The sequence below is a fragment of the Eleutherodactylus coqui genome, chromosome 6, assembly GCF_035609145.1.
Source record: "Eleutherodactylus coqui strain aEleCoq1 chromosome 6, aEleCoq1.hap1, whole genome shotgun sequence".
In the NCBI taxonomy this organism is placed as follows: domain Eukaryota; kingdom Metazoa; phylum Chordata; class Amphibia; order Anura; family Eleutherodactylidae; genus Eleutherodactylus; species Eleutherodactylus coqui.
In genome coordinates, this window is record NC_089842.1 from 203,039,811 (window position 1) to 203,054,249 (window position 14,439).

The 14,439-nt window shown below is 41.0% G+C and overlaps 1 protein-coding gene across 6 annotated transcripts in view; it reads left to right on the forward strand.

Moving 5' to 3' along the window:
* MTA1 (metastasis associated 1) overlaps nt 1-14,439 on the forward strand; it is a 203,744-nt gene that overhangs the window by 126,556 nt on the left and 62,749 nt on the right. For all 6 annotated transcript variants that reach the window (XM_066608606.1, XM_066608608.1, XM_066608607.1 and 3 more), the window contains exon 17: nt 7,536-7,571. In XM_066608606.1, coding sequence (XP_066464703.1) covers nt 7,536-7,571 — 36 coding nt within the window. The remainder of the gene's footprint in view (nt 1-7,535; nt 7,572-14,439) is intronic.

Sequence of the window (14,439 nt, forward strand, 5' to 3'; positions counted from 1 at the left end):
AGGGTGAACTGAAAGCAATAATAATTGGCAGAATTTTATCTTATGACAAAGGGATATTTCCACCTGAGCATTTCCTGAGCTAAGAAACTCGTGGTTGGTTTCCCGATCACCTCGCTGGGCGTTATGGAAACAGCCAAGCACAGTAGCGTTACACTATTTCTGTAACCCCCATTGAAATGAATGGGAGTTACAGAAACTGAGCAGCACAGTTCTGTGCTCTATTGGCAGAACTGATACAAAAGCAGCGTATTGAAGTTTCTCCTATTGTTTTCAGTGGGAGACCTCGCATCGCATGCACCTATTAAGTGGTGTGATGCTGCCGCCGACCCCTTTGCAAACAATGGCCGCTGTGCTGCGAGAACATGATCGAGATAGAACATGCTGCGAATGGTTTCCTGCATCGCGGTGGCATGCAGGAAAATTTCGCTCATGTGCATGACCCCATTCAAAAGAATGGAGTTCATATTTGTGCGTCTTGAAACACACAAATTTTGCATGATTTTCTCGCTCGTGTGAAGGCAGCCTAAAGGCTCTTTTACACACACCGATTTTCGCTTAAAAGCCATCTTTTGAGTGATAATCGTTGTGTGTAAATTCGTGCCCATCGCTGACTTCGGGTCCGAATGAAATCCTCATCCTTAGGACAATAAGATAAGTGAGACCACACACACTGTTTTCTGTGGGCAGCGCTGATAACAGCTGATAACATTCTTTAACAGCTACTGGAGAACAATAGCAATGTATTTAGAGAACAGACCACCCGCTGTTCTCTAAATACATGCAGTGAAGAACTTAAAGGCTGATTTAGCCTATTGGTACCTATGCAAAATGATTGCTCAAAACTGTGAGTTTCTGACAGATTTTAAGCGATCATCTGTGTGTGTGAATGGATCTTAAGGATATGGTCACCCTGGCTGAATTTGATGCAGATTTTGCCACCAACTCAAATCCTCTGCAAGCAATTAACATGTTGCAGATTTAACATTTTTATCTGCCAATGTTCCAAAATTGAAACAGTGGATTCACGCAGTTGCTGCCTTGCCTTGTATGATGAGGTGGATCCTTATTCAGTAAGTAAAAGGTTAACCTTTTCCACAGCGTATGTCAATTCTGCTTGGAATTTTTTGCACCGTGTAGACAAGATTTGTTAAATCTCATCCACATAGTTTATACTGTAAATGCTGCAGATTTTCCACACCGCAAATTCCACAGCATTTACATCGTATGTGCAGACAACCTGACCAATAGAAGTATACTGGTATCAAAGCAGCCAGGAGTTCACATCTGGTAAGGTGCAAAGATGAAGGAAGTTGTGTATTTCAAATTGCATGAAAGTAATCTGGCCCGACTTTCTTGGCGAAAGTCATCTGTAACAAATATCAAAAACATTATTCACAGCCCACAGATTATTGCTTTATTTGTATGCATGTTCTCAAAATGTTTAGTCTTCAATGAAGAACATAACATTTTGGATGGTTTCACTTTTGAGTCAGGGGAGCAGGAAAGGAGAATCCCATGACCGAATGGATGTGACCAAACTGTGCTGAATAGACCCATTTCACTATAAGGCAGTCCATTTGGTTTCTGCTCACCTGTCCGGCATTTTACCTGAAAAAAGTGCTGCCAGCATATTGTGTGCCGGATCTCTGAGGGAGCGAGCCTCCGATCGGAGGTTCCAATGCTGATGTGAACCCGACCTTATTTGATCATGCATTAAATGATGTTTAAATATGGAATCCCAGAAGGCAGCTGGACTAATAATAAGAATCCTCAGCTTACAGATACACAGGCATCAGCAAGAGGATGCCAATCGCCAATACTGCATCCATCTCCCATGTACATCCTGGAGTGTCGAATCTTCCTGTAGTCTGTGCAAGTGGATGAGTAGCTGCCTGCAAGTTGTACAAAACTAGTATTAGAGAACCATCCCAACACACATCAAGGGGCGGTTGATTACTGCGAATATTCATTGCGTGTAATACGCGCATAAAAAAATCAAATGTTGGATATGTGCAGCGTTTATATGAGCCGTAGTGAAGCGACAGCAGAAAATTTAAAAAAAAACAAAACGGGAAGACTGCGCATTACAGCGTGTGTTAGATTCTATTTTCTGTTTATTGCGTGCACATATTTTTTGAGTGCAAATATGTCCATGTGACACAGGCCAAAGTTTCAATTTATGAGACAAAAGAAAAGCAAACTGGAGTGCAGGACTTCTAAAAATATATATTACCTACTAGAGGTGTATACGCAGCTCTCTCCCCCCGAGAGAGACACATAGAAAAGTCATACGTCCAAAAAGAAAGACACAGAAGTATAAAAATAAATTACATCCCAAAATCCCCACATAATGATAGGAGTCCCTGAGAGCAGAACACAAATCCATATAGATGGGCAGCAGCCTATTATGACAGCAGCAGCTGGAGGGACCTAATAAGCTGAATTACATGGTAGACATGGAGGCCTTTGTCAGGCTTCGCGCTGCCATGGGAACCCATTTGTACTTTGTGATTGCATTGCAGGGTGCTGACAGGTGACAGAAGGAGCCCCCATACCCTGTCATCTGCTTTCATGCTGCATATGCTATTGATTGTGGCATGTAAGGAGTTAAACTGCCAGTACTGATAGCTGTCAGTACTCAATCAAGCGATTAAAAGTACGCATGTGCAGCCATTTAATAAAGACGTATTGCGGTCTCTAAAGGCCCATTTACATGCAAAGATAATCGTTCAAGGTTTTGCATAAACTGGTAATAGACACTAATGTCCATTAGCAGCTTATCACCTTCATTTGCATGTAAATGAGCCTCCAGCCCTGTATACAGAGAACAGAAGGTGGTTTGTTCTCTGCATTCAGCTGCTTTGTTCTGCCACATTACAATGTAATCAGCACTCCTGTGGATAATACAGCACCATGGACAGAAAACACAGCATGCGGTTTGTGTTTTCTTCTGTCCAGCTAAATGATGGATTTTATGCTCATCTAAAAATCATCGTTCAGCCGAAGAGTGAAAGATGGGAGCATTTGCACACAACGAATATCGCTCAAATGATGGCTTTTGATCGATAATCTTTGTGTGTAAATGGGCCTTTACAGGTTAAACATTGATTAAAGGGGAACTGCCAGCAAATACTGAAGAGAGCAATTGTCTGTAAATGCTCTCCCACTGCGAGTTTTAGAAACTCACTACCATCACCCTCTCTTGTAGCCTGCTTCTGTTAGTTCTCAAGCTGTGATTCTCATAACTCCATTGTGAGCAGCTAAAAGTGATTTTATCTAAACCTCTATGGCTGTATAGGCAAGACGGAATGATGCCTGCTACAAAGATATACTAAAAAAAGAAATTGTCACAAAAATGTTTCCTTACGATATGATTGATATGACTTTGATACTTTAAAGTAAATTTTCACACTTGATCACCGTTTATTTTATAGTTTTTATAAAATGATTGGTGACAGGCATTCGCAAGGTCTACCTAGTCTGCCCTATATTATTTCCTTTCTGTTTTTCTCTTTGGATAGACATGTCTGCTTACATTCACTTACTTTTATTTTTCCAACCACATCTAGTGCAAGTTGATTCCAAACCACTACTCTTTCAATAAAATACTATTTCCTGACGTTGCTTTTGATCTTGCCCCAACTAAGGCTTCTTTCACATCCTCTGCTCCCGTACTTTTCTGCCCAGTATAAATGGCTGACTGGAACAGAAACTGTGTGAGACTGCATTATATAAGTTTCTATCTCGCATATTCATCCCATGGTGTCATCCAGTTTCCGTCATGGGTTCTATCCCAATGCAGTTTTCTGTCTGGAGGACAGAACCAGCACTTAAACATAATGTGAAAGAAACCTAATTTCTGATTGTGCCTTTTTTACTTGTGTTCAGTTTCCTAATAACACTTCTGTCTTGTGTCGTATTTAGTCTCTAACACATATGCTCTTTGTAAAAAAATAAATAAATAAATAACTCCCCTAGAAGACGTTGTTTTGCTACAAAACTTGGCATGCAGTTACATCTCAGGCAGATATACAAATGATTAGACTTGTGGCGTGATTAGGTGAATGGTCCTAAAAGTGGTTTCTCCCTTGGCTTATAAAAAGACTCTCAGAGGATCCTTGTCTGTAGTGACCTCTTCCGCTTGTGTAGAGCTTATTGACCACTAGATGACTTTACAATGCAAACAAAGAGATTTGTCCCGGTTAACACAGTTTGAGAAGAGGGCGCATTATTGGAATATGAAAAACTTGATGGTCGTATCGATGAATTCCTACCACCGGGCCATTCTGACCAGATTGCTAGGAGGTGTTGGAACCAGTGGATGCAGGAGGGCACGCTCACAAGGTGACCGGGCTCAAGACTCCCTCGACAGACCACCAGTAGAGAGGATCGGCGGAGCTGTTCGTGCTTGTCGGATGATCAAACTGTTTCGGGTGGCACCATTGTTACAGACCCCTGTATCTGTCTGAATCATTTACAGGTACTTGACTGAAGGACATTTTGGTCTTGTGGTGCCCATTACGTGTTCTGCCTTTGACACCAACTGTCGCCTCCGTTTGTAGTGGTGTCATGAACAAATGGACTGCTACGGAATGGAACGGGATTGTTTTCAGTGACAAATACAGGTTTCGTTTGGGCACTGACGACCACATTCGTGTCTGGAAACCTAGAAATGAGCACCTCAATCCTGCCTGCCTTGTGAAGCAGCATACTGCCCCCACTGCTGGTGTGATGATCTGGGGGGGCATCGCATACAACAGTTGGTCAAACCTAGTAGTGGTACGAGGGACAATGACAGTTCAACGATATGTTCAGGGCATTCTGCAGCCACGTGTGTTCCTCTCATGGCAGCTTCCAAGAGACATTTTTCAGTAGGATAATGCTCAGCCATGCATAGCAAGAGTGTCACAGTAATGCCCCCACAACACTAATGTGGCCTACCCATTGCTAGATTTACCTCAAGGAGCTCCAACAAGTCATGTTTTCTGGATTTCCTCAGTATTGCACAGGTGATGCAATTATCAGTGCCTCAGACATTGCCATAGGTGTTCTTACTATAGGATATCTAAAAACATGACCTGTTGGGGCTCCTTGTGGACTGGAGTTGGAAAACGCTGATCTAGAGGCTCAGTTACAGCAAATGTGGACCAATATGCCGCAGGATACCATATAGAACCTGTATGCCTCCATGTCCGCCCGTATCACATCCTGTATACAAGCTAGAGGTGGCCTAACGGTACCAAAGCCTCCATGCCCGCCAGTATTATATCTTGTATCCAAGCTAGAGGCGTCCCAACAGGGTACTAGAGCCTCCTTAGAAGGGGACAGTTTTCCACAATAAACTCCTTCTGCTCTGATTTTGTAATTACTTCTATCAACATTACAATCACACATAAAAAGTTTCATTCCATTCCGACAACTTCTAGGGAAGGGATTTGTTTTTTTGTTTTTTTTTGTTTTATTTTTTTTAATTTTTTTACAATGAGCATATAAAGGTTTCAATCATGTTTCCCCCTTTTTTTTTCCTCTTTAGGTCTCTCCAAATACGTTTTCTGCTTGAAGCCATATGTCTATTTTTGTATGCTTTATTTTATTGTTGTTTTTTTTAATGGATGTATTTTTCCACCCAAAACTATTTTGGAATTTAAAATTGGTAACAGTTTTCCTCCAGCCCTAAAAGTATATAGCTGTACATAAGGTGGACGACAGAATTTGTTGTTTTTAAAAAAAATTGGTACAATTGTTTAATATAAATTTGTTGAAAACAAAAAAAACCTTTTCCCATTTTTTTTTGCCTGAAAAACCTCTAAAAAATTTTTTACAATTTTTGGCGTCTCCCATTGACTGCAATGTGAAAAATGTTTTTTCTATTTTTTTTAAACTAAAAACAAAAGCACAGCTGTCTACACTTCTGTCCCACTGTAGAAAAATGGAATAGAGATGGTAAATTGAGAAACAAATTGAAACTGAAGGTCTTCTTTTGCAATTTATTTCTATGAACAGGAAACCATTTTGCTACTCCCACAACAGAACAGCTGGACGGAAAACAGAAACGCTAGATCCGTGTATTAAAGATACGAACAGCACACGGACAGAAAATACACCCATGTGAATTCACCCTAATAGACTTTGTAACGCTGGTGTGAAATGGCCCTTAAACATGCATATCTGATTATTTGGATGCTTGGAAGATCAGCAATGGCAGCAGATCTCTTTAAGTTATGGTATCTATTAGATACTGTTACTACAGGACCTGTTCAACGGTTCCCTGAACTCTTGCTTGGGGTGTCGCAAAATAATAGTTGCTATGTTGGGTAGCATGGTCAGTTCTATCATGTGCACTCCTGTGATACTCAGGATAGTAGACACTATTTGAAATAGGCCTTTGGCTCCTCGTTCAATTGGTGCCAAAATTTAAAGAGGACTTATCACCAATCTGTCATTGTATTTTATTGTAAAAACGGATGAGAAACTTTCTCCAAGTATCCATTCTTTAAAAGGGGGCGGAAAGTGTGCACTGTCCAAGTACCATATGCAAAGGATCCTGGTCCAATGTGTTCTGGTCAAGTGTCTCCCAGAATGCCCAGCAGTGCTCCCGGATCACATCACCCACCTTACTCCCTTATCCTCTGATGGGACATATGGCGTCAGAGCTAGTTTATCGCATGGCTGCATTAAAAAGCTCTGTCTACAGCAGTCGCCATCTTTATCATCACCGTCTGTTTTGATGATAATGACTGCAATATGTACATCCTACTTGGCTTGAGTAATGATTGTCTGTATTTGTGGGGACGGACGGCACCTGTCCAAAATTGGAATGGGAAGGATTTTCTTCTGCAACTGGCTGTATTAAGATGCTCAAGCCATGAATAGTTTGTACTAAAACAATCCAAAATATATTCGGGTGAATTCACATGGGTGTATTTTCTGTCTCTATTTTGACCCATATACACATACCAAAATCAAATGAAAGTCGTTGGGAACGCAGGAAACACAGATGTTACACGCATGGGTGCTGCCAGGAGACACTGAAAATAAAAATAAAAAAATTACACCAATTGAGCCTTTATTGCATGAAAAACTGATGATAACCAAATGGCCATAAAAATGCAAGCAACAGAAACACACAATAAAATTGGCCCAGTTTTCATGCTCCGAAATTGTATACACACATGTGAAAATGTCTCTGTTGCAGAAGCTATTGCGATTTTTCCATTCATATGGCAAGGTGCTTGTAAAAATCTTATATGCTTGCCAAAACGGCATCAATCAGATGAACAGAACGGATTCTGACAAGTGTGCTGCAATTGAACATTGCCTTAATTGCAGCTGCAGGACGTTTTTATTTATTTTTAAAGTTTTATTTTTGTAGCGTTTTTGTTTGCCTTTACTACATGTGTGTTTTCCTTTACTACATGTGTATTTTCCTTTACTACATGTGTATTTTCCTATGTATTAAAGTACATGACTGTTAATTACTTGTTCATGTACCATTTTCTTGTTTTTTTTCCCCTCTATTATTTGTTTTTCTACAGGCAGCATGAAGAAGCGCCTGCTGATGCCTAGCAGGGGTAAGGATTTCAATGTGCCATATGCACAGAAAATATGCCTTTCTGTGGACTTACTCACTAGGCTTTGTGTCGTTTGGCTTAAAGTGTTTCATTGCCTTGTAAAGCTTGTTTCAGTCAGATCACATAAATGCTTATTGTCTCATAGTAGTCGGTCATGACTAAAGTTGGCCATAGCCTGATTTTCTCCCAATACTTTGTGTTCCATTTTTTTTTTTTTTTTCTGGAGTTGGGAAATGGGTTTAAACAAGCCTCCCACGGACAGTCGTTCATATTACATGGGAAGTCTATATTCATTGCATTGCTCTATATACATTTATCTACACTGATGGAGTATATTTCTATAGGTCAAAATGAATTTTCAATTATTAAGACTTGTTTAAATTGTACATTCTGTCTATGGCCAGCTTTAGAGTTGTGTTATCATATAGTTGCTAGTTCCATAAAAGAATGTTTTAATATTTTTCAAGTCATTTCTCTACTAACTGTTACTGTTTAATACTATTAACTTTGTTTCTGCACATTGGTAACTTGTGAGTTTTGAAAGCCGACAAATATTTTTAGGAAAAAAAGTGTATAAACTTGCAAATCGTCAAATGAAAACAGTAAGTCGGTATTATGACATAGGGCAGTCAGCAGCTCAGCTGGGTAAAAATATAACTTTTGCATAATGTGAAGGGACAAACAAACAGCTTTTTTTTCAATATGCTGTGGGGTTGCATTCAGGATGTTTAAACATCTGCAGAAAAAGCACTGTGACGGAGCGCCCAAATGGGAATGAACGGAACCATTCACTAGTATGGTCACCACTTTGGTGTCCATTTCACAGGGTTACTGTTTGTTTCCATTATATTTGGATCATAGGATGGTGTAGTCAACTACGTTATTCTATACTCTATCAAAGTGGTGTCCGTTTCGCAGTATAAGTGAATGGTTCCGTTCATTTTCTTTCAGGGGTTTCATCACAATGCTGGTTTCTGCAGCCCCTGAACAGAATCCCACATTGTAATGAAAAAAGCTGTGTGAATGCTCCCTACGTATTCTTTATGGTTACATGTAGGCACTCCCCCTGCCAATCAAAAACGCAGTGTTCCTTGACATAGGTTGGTGGAAATGCCTAACGCTGTTGCCTTTTGGTTACTTTGAACATGGAGGTGACGGACGGTTCCCATATACCTCATAGAATGTTATAGTAAAAAGAACTCTGCTAGAGCAATAACTTAAAAAGTTCATCTTGGTATCACAAAAAATATATATCTTAAAAACCTTACAAGGTGGAACGGAATGTGTGAAAATTACAAAAGTACAGATAAATGGCAAATATGTCTTCTGTTGTGCAAACATTACAATTCCAATCCATGCATAATGTATACCGTAGTATATGCAGATAACGCAATTACAGAAGATAGAAATATACAGACCACAATGTGACTTGCTCCTAAAAGGCATTTCATATCTTGCTTTTTTCGGAAGAGGCAAGACGTGTACTGTGCGTTGGGGAGCAAGTTGTATTGTACCTTGTGGCCTATATATTTCTGTCTCCCATAAGTGCTGTATCTTTATATACTGTGCATTATGTATGGATTGGAATTGTAATGCTTGCATACTGAATTGGAGACACATTTGCCATCTATATGTGCATTTGTAATAGACCAGCATTTTCCAAGATGCATGTTTTTAAGATCTATATTTTTGCGCTACTAATAACGATGAATTTTTGAAGTTATTGCTCTATATGTCTTGTATTATCGGAGTTCTTTATAGATGTGTTACATGGAGCAATTGTATATTAACCCCTTAGTGACCAAGCCTGTTTGCGCCTTAATGACCAGGCCAAATTTTGCAAATCTGACGTGTCACTTTAACATGGAAAAACACCAGAAAGATTTTGCATATCCAAGCAATTCTGACATTGTTTATTCGCCACATGTTGTACTTCATTTAGGCGCAAAAAAAAGACCGATAGAATTTGTGTTTATTTATTAAAAGCGCCAAAATTCGGAACATTTTGAAAAAATCGTCATTTTTTTCACATTTCCAACTGCAATATCTCAAATATGTGCAAACATAATATAGAAATTTTTGCTAAGATATATATTTCCATCCGTTTACTTTATTTTGGGCGCACATTGGAAAAACTTTCGTTTTTTTTAACCATTTAGGAGACGTACAAATTTAACATTACTTTTCAGCATTTTGAGGAACACTTTGTTTTCCTACACCAAGCCAAGATTGGAAAGGCTCAGAGGAGTCAAAATGATAGATACCCCCACAAGTGACCCCATTTTAAAAACTGCACCCCTTAACGTATTCACTGAGGGATGTCATGAGTATTTTAACCCCACAGTTTTTTTTTAGGAGTCAATGCAATTTAGAGGAGAAAAACTTAAATTTCATATTTTTGCAAATATGTCATTTTAAAGACAGAACTTTTTTCTATAGTACACATGAAAATGAGGATTTGCACCCCAGAATGGATACCCCTGTTTGTCCCGTGCTCAGAAACATACCCATTGTGGCCCTAGTATTACGTCTGTATGCACAATGGGGCCCAAAATGAAAGGAGCAACCGGTGGCTTTCGGAACTGAAATTTTGCTTGAAGGAGATTTAGTCCCCATTGCCCACTTGTAGAGCTATTGAGTGACCAAAACGATGGAGAACCCCCACAAGTGACCCCATTTTGAAAAGTAGACCCCCTTAACGAATTTATCTAGGGGTACGATGACTTTTTTGTCTTCACAGTTTTTGAATGAATCTAAGCCAAGCCGAAGGAAAAAAATATGATTTTCATTTTTTTGGCAATTGTGTCAATTTAAAAACAGATTTTTTTGTACAGTGTACATAGGAATGAAGACGTTCACCCCAAAATGGTACCCCCGTTTGTCCCATGTTCAGAAACATACCCATTGTGGCCCTAATCTACTTAAAGGAAACCTGGCTAGGCCTATAATGGAAGGAGCACCCGTTGGATTTCAGGGTACAACGGAATAAATTCCAGGCCCCATTGCCCACTTGTAGAGCCATTGAGCAGCCAAAACGATAGAGAATCCCCACAAATGACCCCATTTTGAAAACTAGACCCCTTAACAAATTCATCTAGGAGTGTACTGCGTATTTTGACCCCACAGTATTTGAATAAATCTAAGCAAAGCAGAAGGAAAAAATTACGCTTTTCATTTTTTTGGCAATTTAAAAACAGGTTTTTTTGTACAGTGTACATAGGAATGAAGACGTTTACCCCAAAATGGATCCCCCCGTTTGTCCCGTGTTCAGAAACATACCCATTGTGGCCCTAATCTACTTAGAAGACACATGGCTAGGCCCATAATGGAGGGAATGCCCGCTGGATTTCAGGGCAGAACTGAATAAATTCCAGGCCCCATTGCCCACTTATACGGAAAAAAATTTGACTTCCTAAAAATAAACCCCCCCCCCTCCCCGCCATCCCCATTTCTTGGCATTCCTTAATTATTAGATAAAGGTAATAATATAAACTGCGTTTTATGTCCGAAGACAAGGGTAATTACGGAGGCTGGTTGGGATGGGCACATGGGGCAAGAAAACCGGGTATTCCCCCTCCTCTCATGCTTTTTGGGGGGTATTTCGTGACCTCAGCGGCAGGGATGGGGTGTAAAAATTAGCGTTCTGTGAGTCTTCGTAAGCTTGATGAGGTGCGGCAGTCTCACACAGAAGACGCTCAACAAGCTGCTCCTGGAACTGCAGGAAGGCGAGCGTTCCCGGGGCTTCTTGTAAATTACGTATTACAGGTAGCGGTCTGAATAACGCCGGGCTCACGCAGCCGTAGGCGGAATCCGCTTGCGGAGGCCCGCAGCGGATCCCAGCTGTGACCCTGCGTACGGACGCGTAATGTACTGCACATAACTGCCTACTCACGCAGGCGGTCATGCTCAGTACACCTTTTTTTGTTTGTATTTCCCGCACCGTCGCTTAGCGATGACACGGGGACCCGCAGCCCGTATACAAGGTAGTTGCGTATGGGCTGTGGGTATATCCGCGAACATGGAGCACAATAGGCTCTATGCTGCGGATAGCCGCGGTAAAATAGAACCTATTGCGTTCTCTTTTCTGCGAGTGGATTACGCAATTCCAACCCGCTAATGTGAGCGGAATTGTGTAATCCATTGCGATTGATCTGCATAATACCGTGGATCAGACGCATGCGGAATCCGTAATTCCTATCCGGTCATGTGAGACTGACCTATGTTAGATCGCTACTTTTTTATTACGTGACCGGGGACCGCTCAACGAGGCCACCCGTCACTGCTCCAGGCTCTCAGTGACCGTTGGTCACCGAGAGCAAGGAGATTTTAAGTTTCCTGGGCTCCCCGACTCCTGCGCATGTGTCCGGTATTTTGCCAGCGGTCACATGTGCAGAATCCGGGTAAGTTCACGGATGAGGATCGCGTCGGGGTGCAAATACGGAGGCCTCCGGTAAAAAGTTTCCTCTCCTCTCACCAATCGCATCGGTGAGGGGAGATGAAACTAACTTTTTTTTTTAACTTTTACATGATCGCCATTATCCATTGGATAGCGGCGAACACGTGACCAGGAACTGCTCACCGCGGCCCCCCGTGAAATCTCCAGGCTCTTGGCTAAGTTTTGTAGCCAAGAGCAGGGAGATTTTAAGTTATCCTGGCAATCCAGGGCTTTTGCACATGCGTCTGCCGCTTTGGCGACGGCCGCGTGCGCAGAAGCTGTGGTAAGGTCCGCGGATAAATCCGGGGACCTTAGGTACGTAATTTCATCCTCCCTCACAGATATGATCCGTGAGGGGAGATGAAATGTAAGCGGTTTAAACCTATTTTTTTTTTACTTTTTTACACTTTTTTTTAATTACTTTTTTACACTTTTTTTTACTTTAAATGATCACTGCTATCCATTAGATAACAGTGATCATCTTTGCAGTGACATCCCTCTGCTCCTGGCTACACATGGCAGCCAGGAGCAGAGGGATTTTAAATTTCCCGTGACCTGAGCCACTCTGTGCACGCGCCCGATGTCAATCATCGGGCGCGCATGCACAGAAGGGGACTCAGGCCCCGGAAGACCGGGACATGGCTGAGGACCAGGGGTGAGTATTTTCACCTCCCCTCATGGATCGGATCCATGAGGGGAGGTGAAATTAACCTTATTCTTACTTTTTTTTTTACTTTTTCGCGATCGGAGGACCCATTGTCCGCGGCAGACATCAGGGAAGCCGGGTGAGTAATTTCAGCTGCCCTGATGGATCCGATCCATCAGGGCAGCTGAATCTTTAACTTTTTTAACTTTTTTTTTAACTTTATTGCGATCGGCGCTATCCGTTGGATAGCGCCGATCGCAATGCCCGGGGGGTCTGCCCGCAGCCCAGGATGACAGCTCCATGCTGTCGGCTACCTGCAGGCACCGACAGCATGGAGCTGTCACGTCCATAGCCCACGGGGCTTTATTCTCTGTAGGACACATGTTTTTACGTCCTCAGAGAATAAAGCCCACTTGGGCAGGACGTAAAAAGGCTATGGGCTGGTCGTTAAGGGGTTAATGCATAAGTACAGGGTTTTTTATCAGTATTATAGTAGGTAGCACTTAAGAGCCAGGTTGAAGGGACTATGCAGGCAACGCCCACTAGGATACATCGGGGTTGGAATGGAAGCGTTGCTCTGACCTCTGTGTACTGATCGGCACTCATAATTGCAGGCTGATGTCCCAGCCCCCGGCGGCTGCTGCCTGGATAACCCCTTGAAGGCTTTTCTATTATAAAATGGTGATTTTTAACTCTGTTTAGTAGAAATACAGGGAATCTTGGTGTTTCCATCTCCTTATTATATCAACAAGACTTTGTTAACAGAGTAAACCACTGAGACTTCCAGCAAACGGATGGTTTTGCTATTTGCTCTAATAGGGTGAATGGACAGGGGCTATTTTATATAATAAGATCGTTAGAGACACATTCGCTATGCCCAGTATACAAGGTCTAAATGTTAAAATTCCAAGAAAGAAGAGCACACTTAGGGTTTAACTAGTGTTTCAAATTGTAAATGTTTAGATCATATTGACAAAAATGTCTATACTATAGCAACGTTTCTATGTGGTTAGTAGTTTAAATGCTTATGGCTTACAGGACCTTATGTATCCTGTGTATTACACATGTATTTTTCATGAGTGTAATATACACAGTACACAGCAAATACGCATAAACATGCATATTTGCTACATATGTTATATTCCTATAGCCTAAATTGGTGCGTATTATGCACCAAAATAGGACATGCTGCTTTCTTCTCTCCCACATGAGTAGGTGGCCCAATAGAAATCAATGGGCTTTTGGCACTGCATATTATGTGCCTGAAAAATACGTGCATAATGTGCAGGCGATATGCGCCCATGTGAGTGAGTCCTAAATGTAGTGGTGTGATCATGTATGTCTAGGAACGTGTACCATGAACATTACGTATGCAGTTGGGATGTTCTTAGGAAAAAGAATAAACCCTGTAACCTCTTGTAAAATAACTCACTAAATGCGTTTAAGGAAAAAATATTTCCATAAAAAGAATTCTATTTCAATTACTGCACTGAAATAAGGAATAAAATGTGTAGCATGCATGAAGCAACCTTGTTCCTGATCGTAATCACCTGTTTTATTTATAGTTTTTAACTTCTAGTACTCTATAAAAACAAAAAGATTATACTTTAAGTGACTTTTTTTTTTTTTGTTCCTAATAAAGTAGACTAATAGTTCTCAAGAACGACAGTAACGTATAAAAGTTGAGTGTTCAATCTGCTTTTAAAACATTTAACAACCTAATATAATGGTGTTAAAATAATGATACAAGTGTAAAGAAACAGTCGACTCATTCCATTATTTCTCAA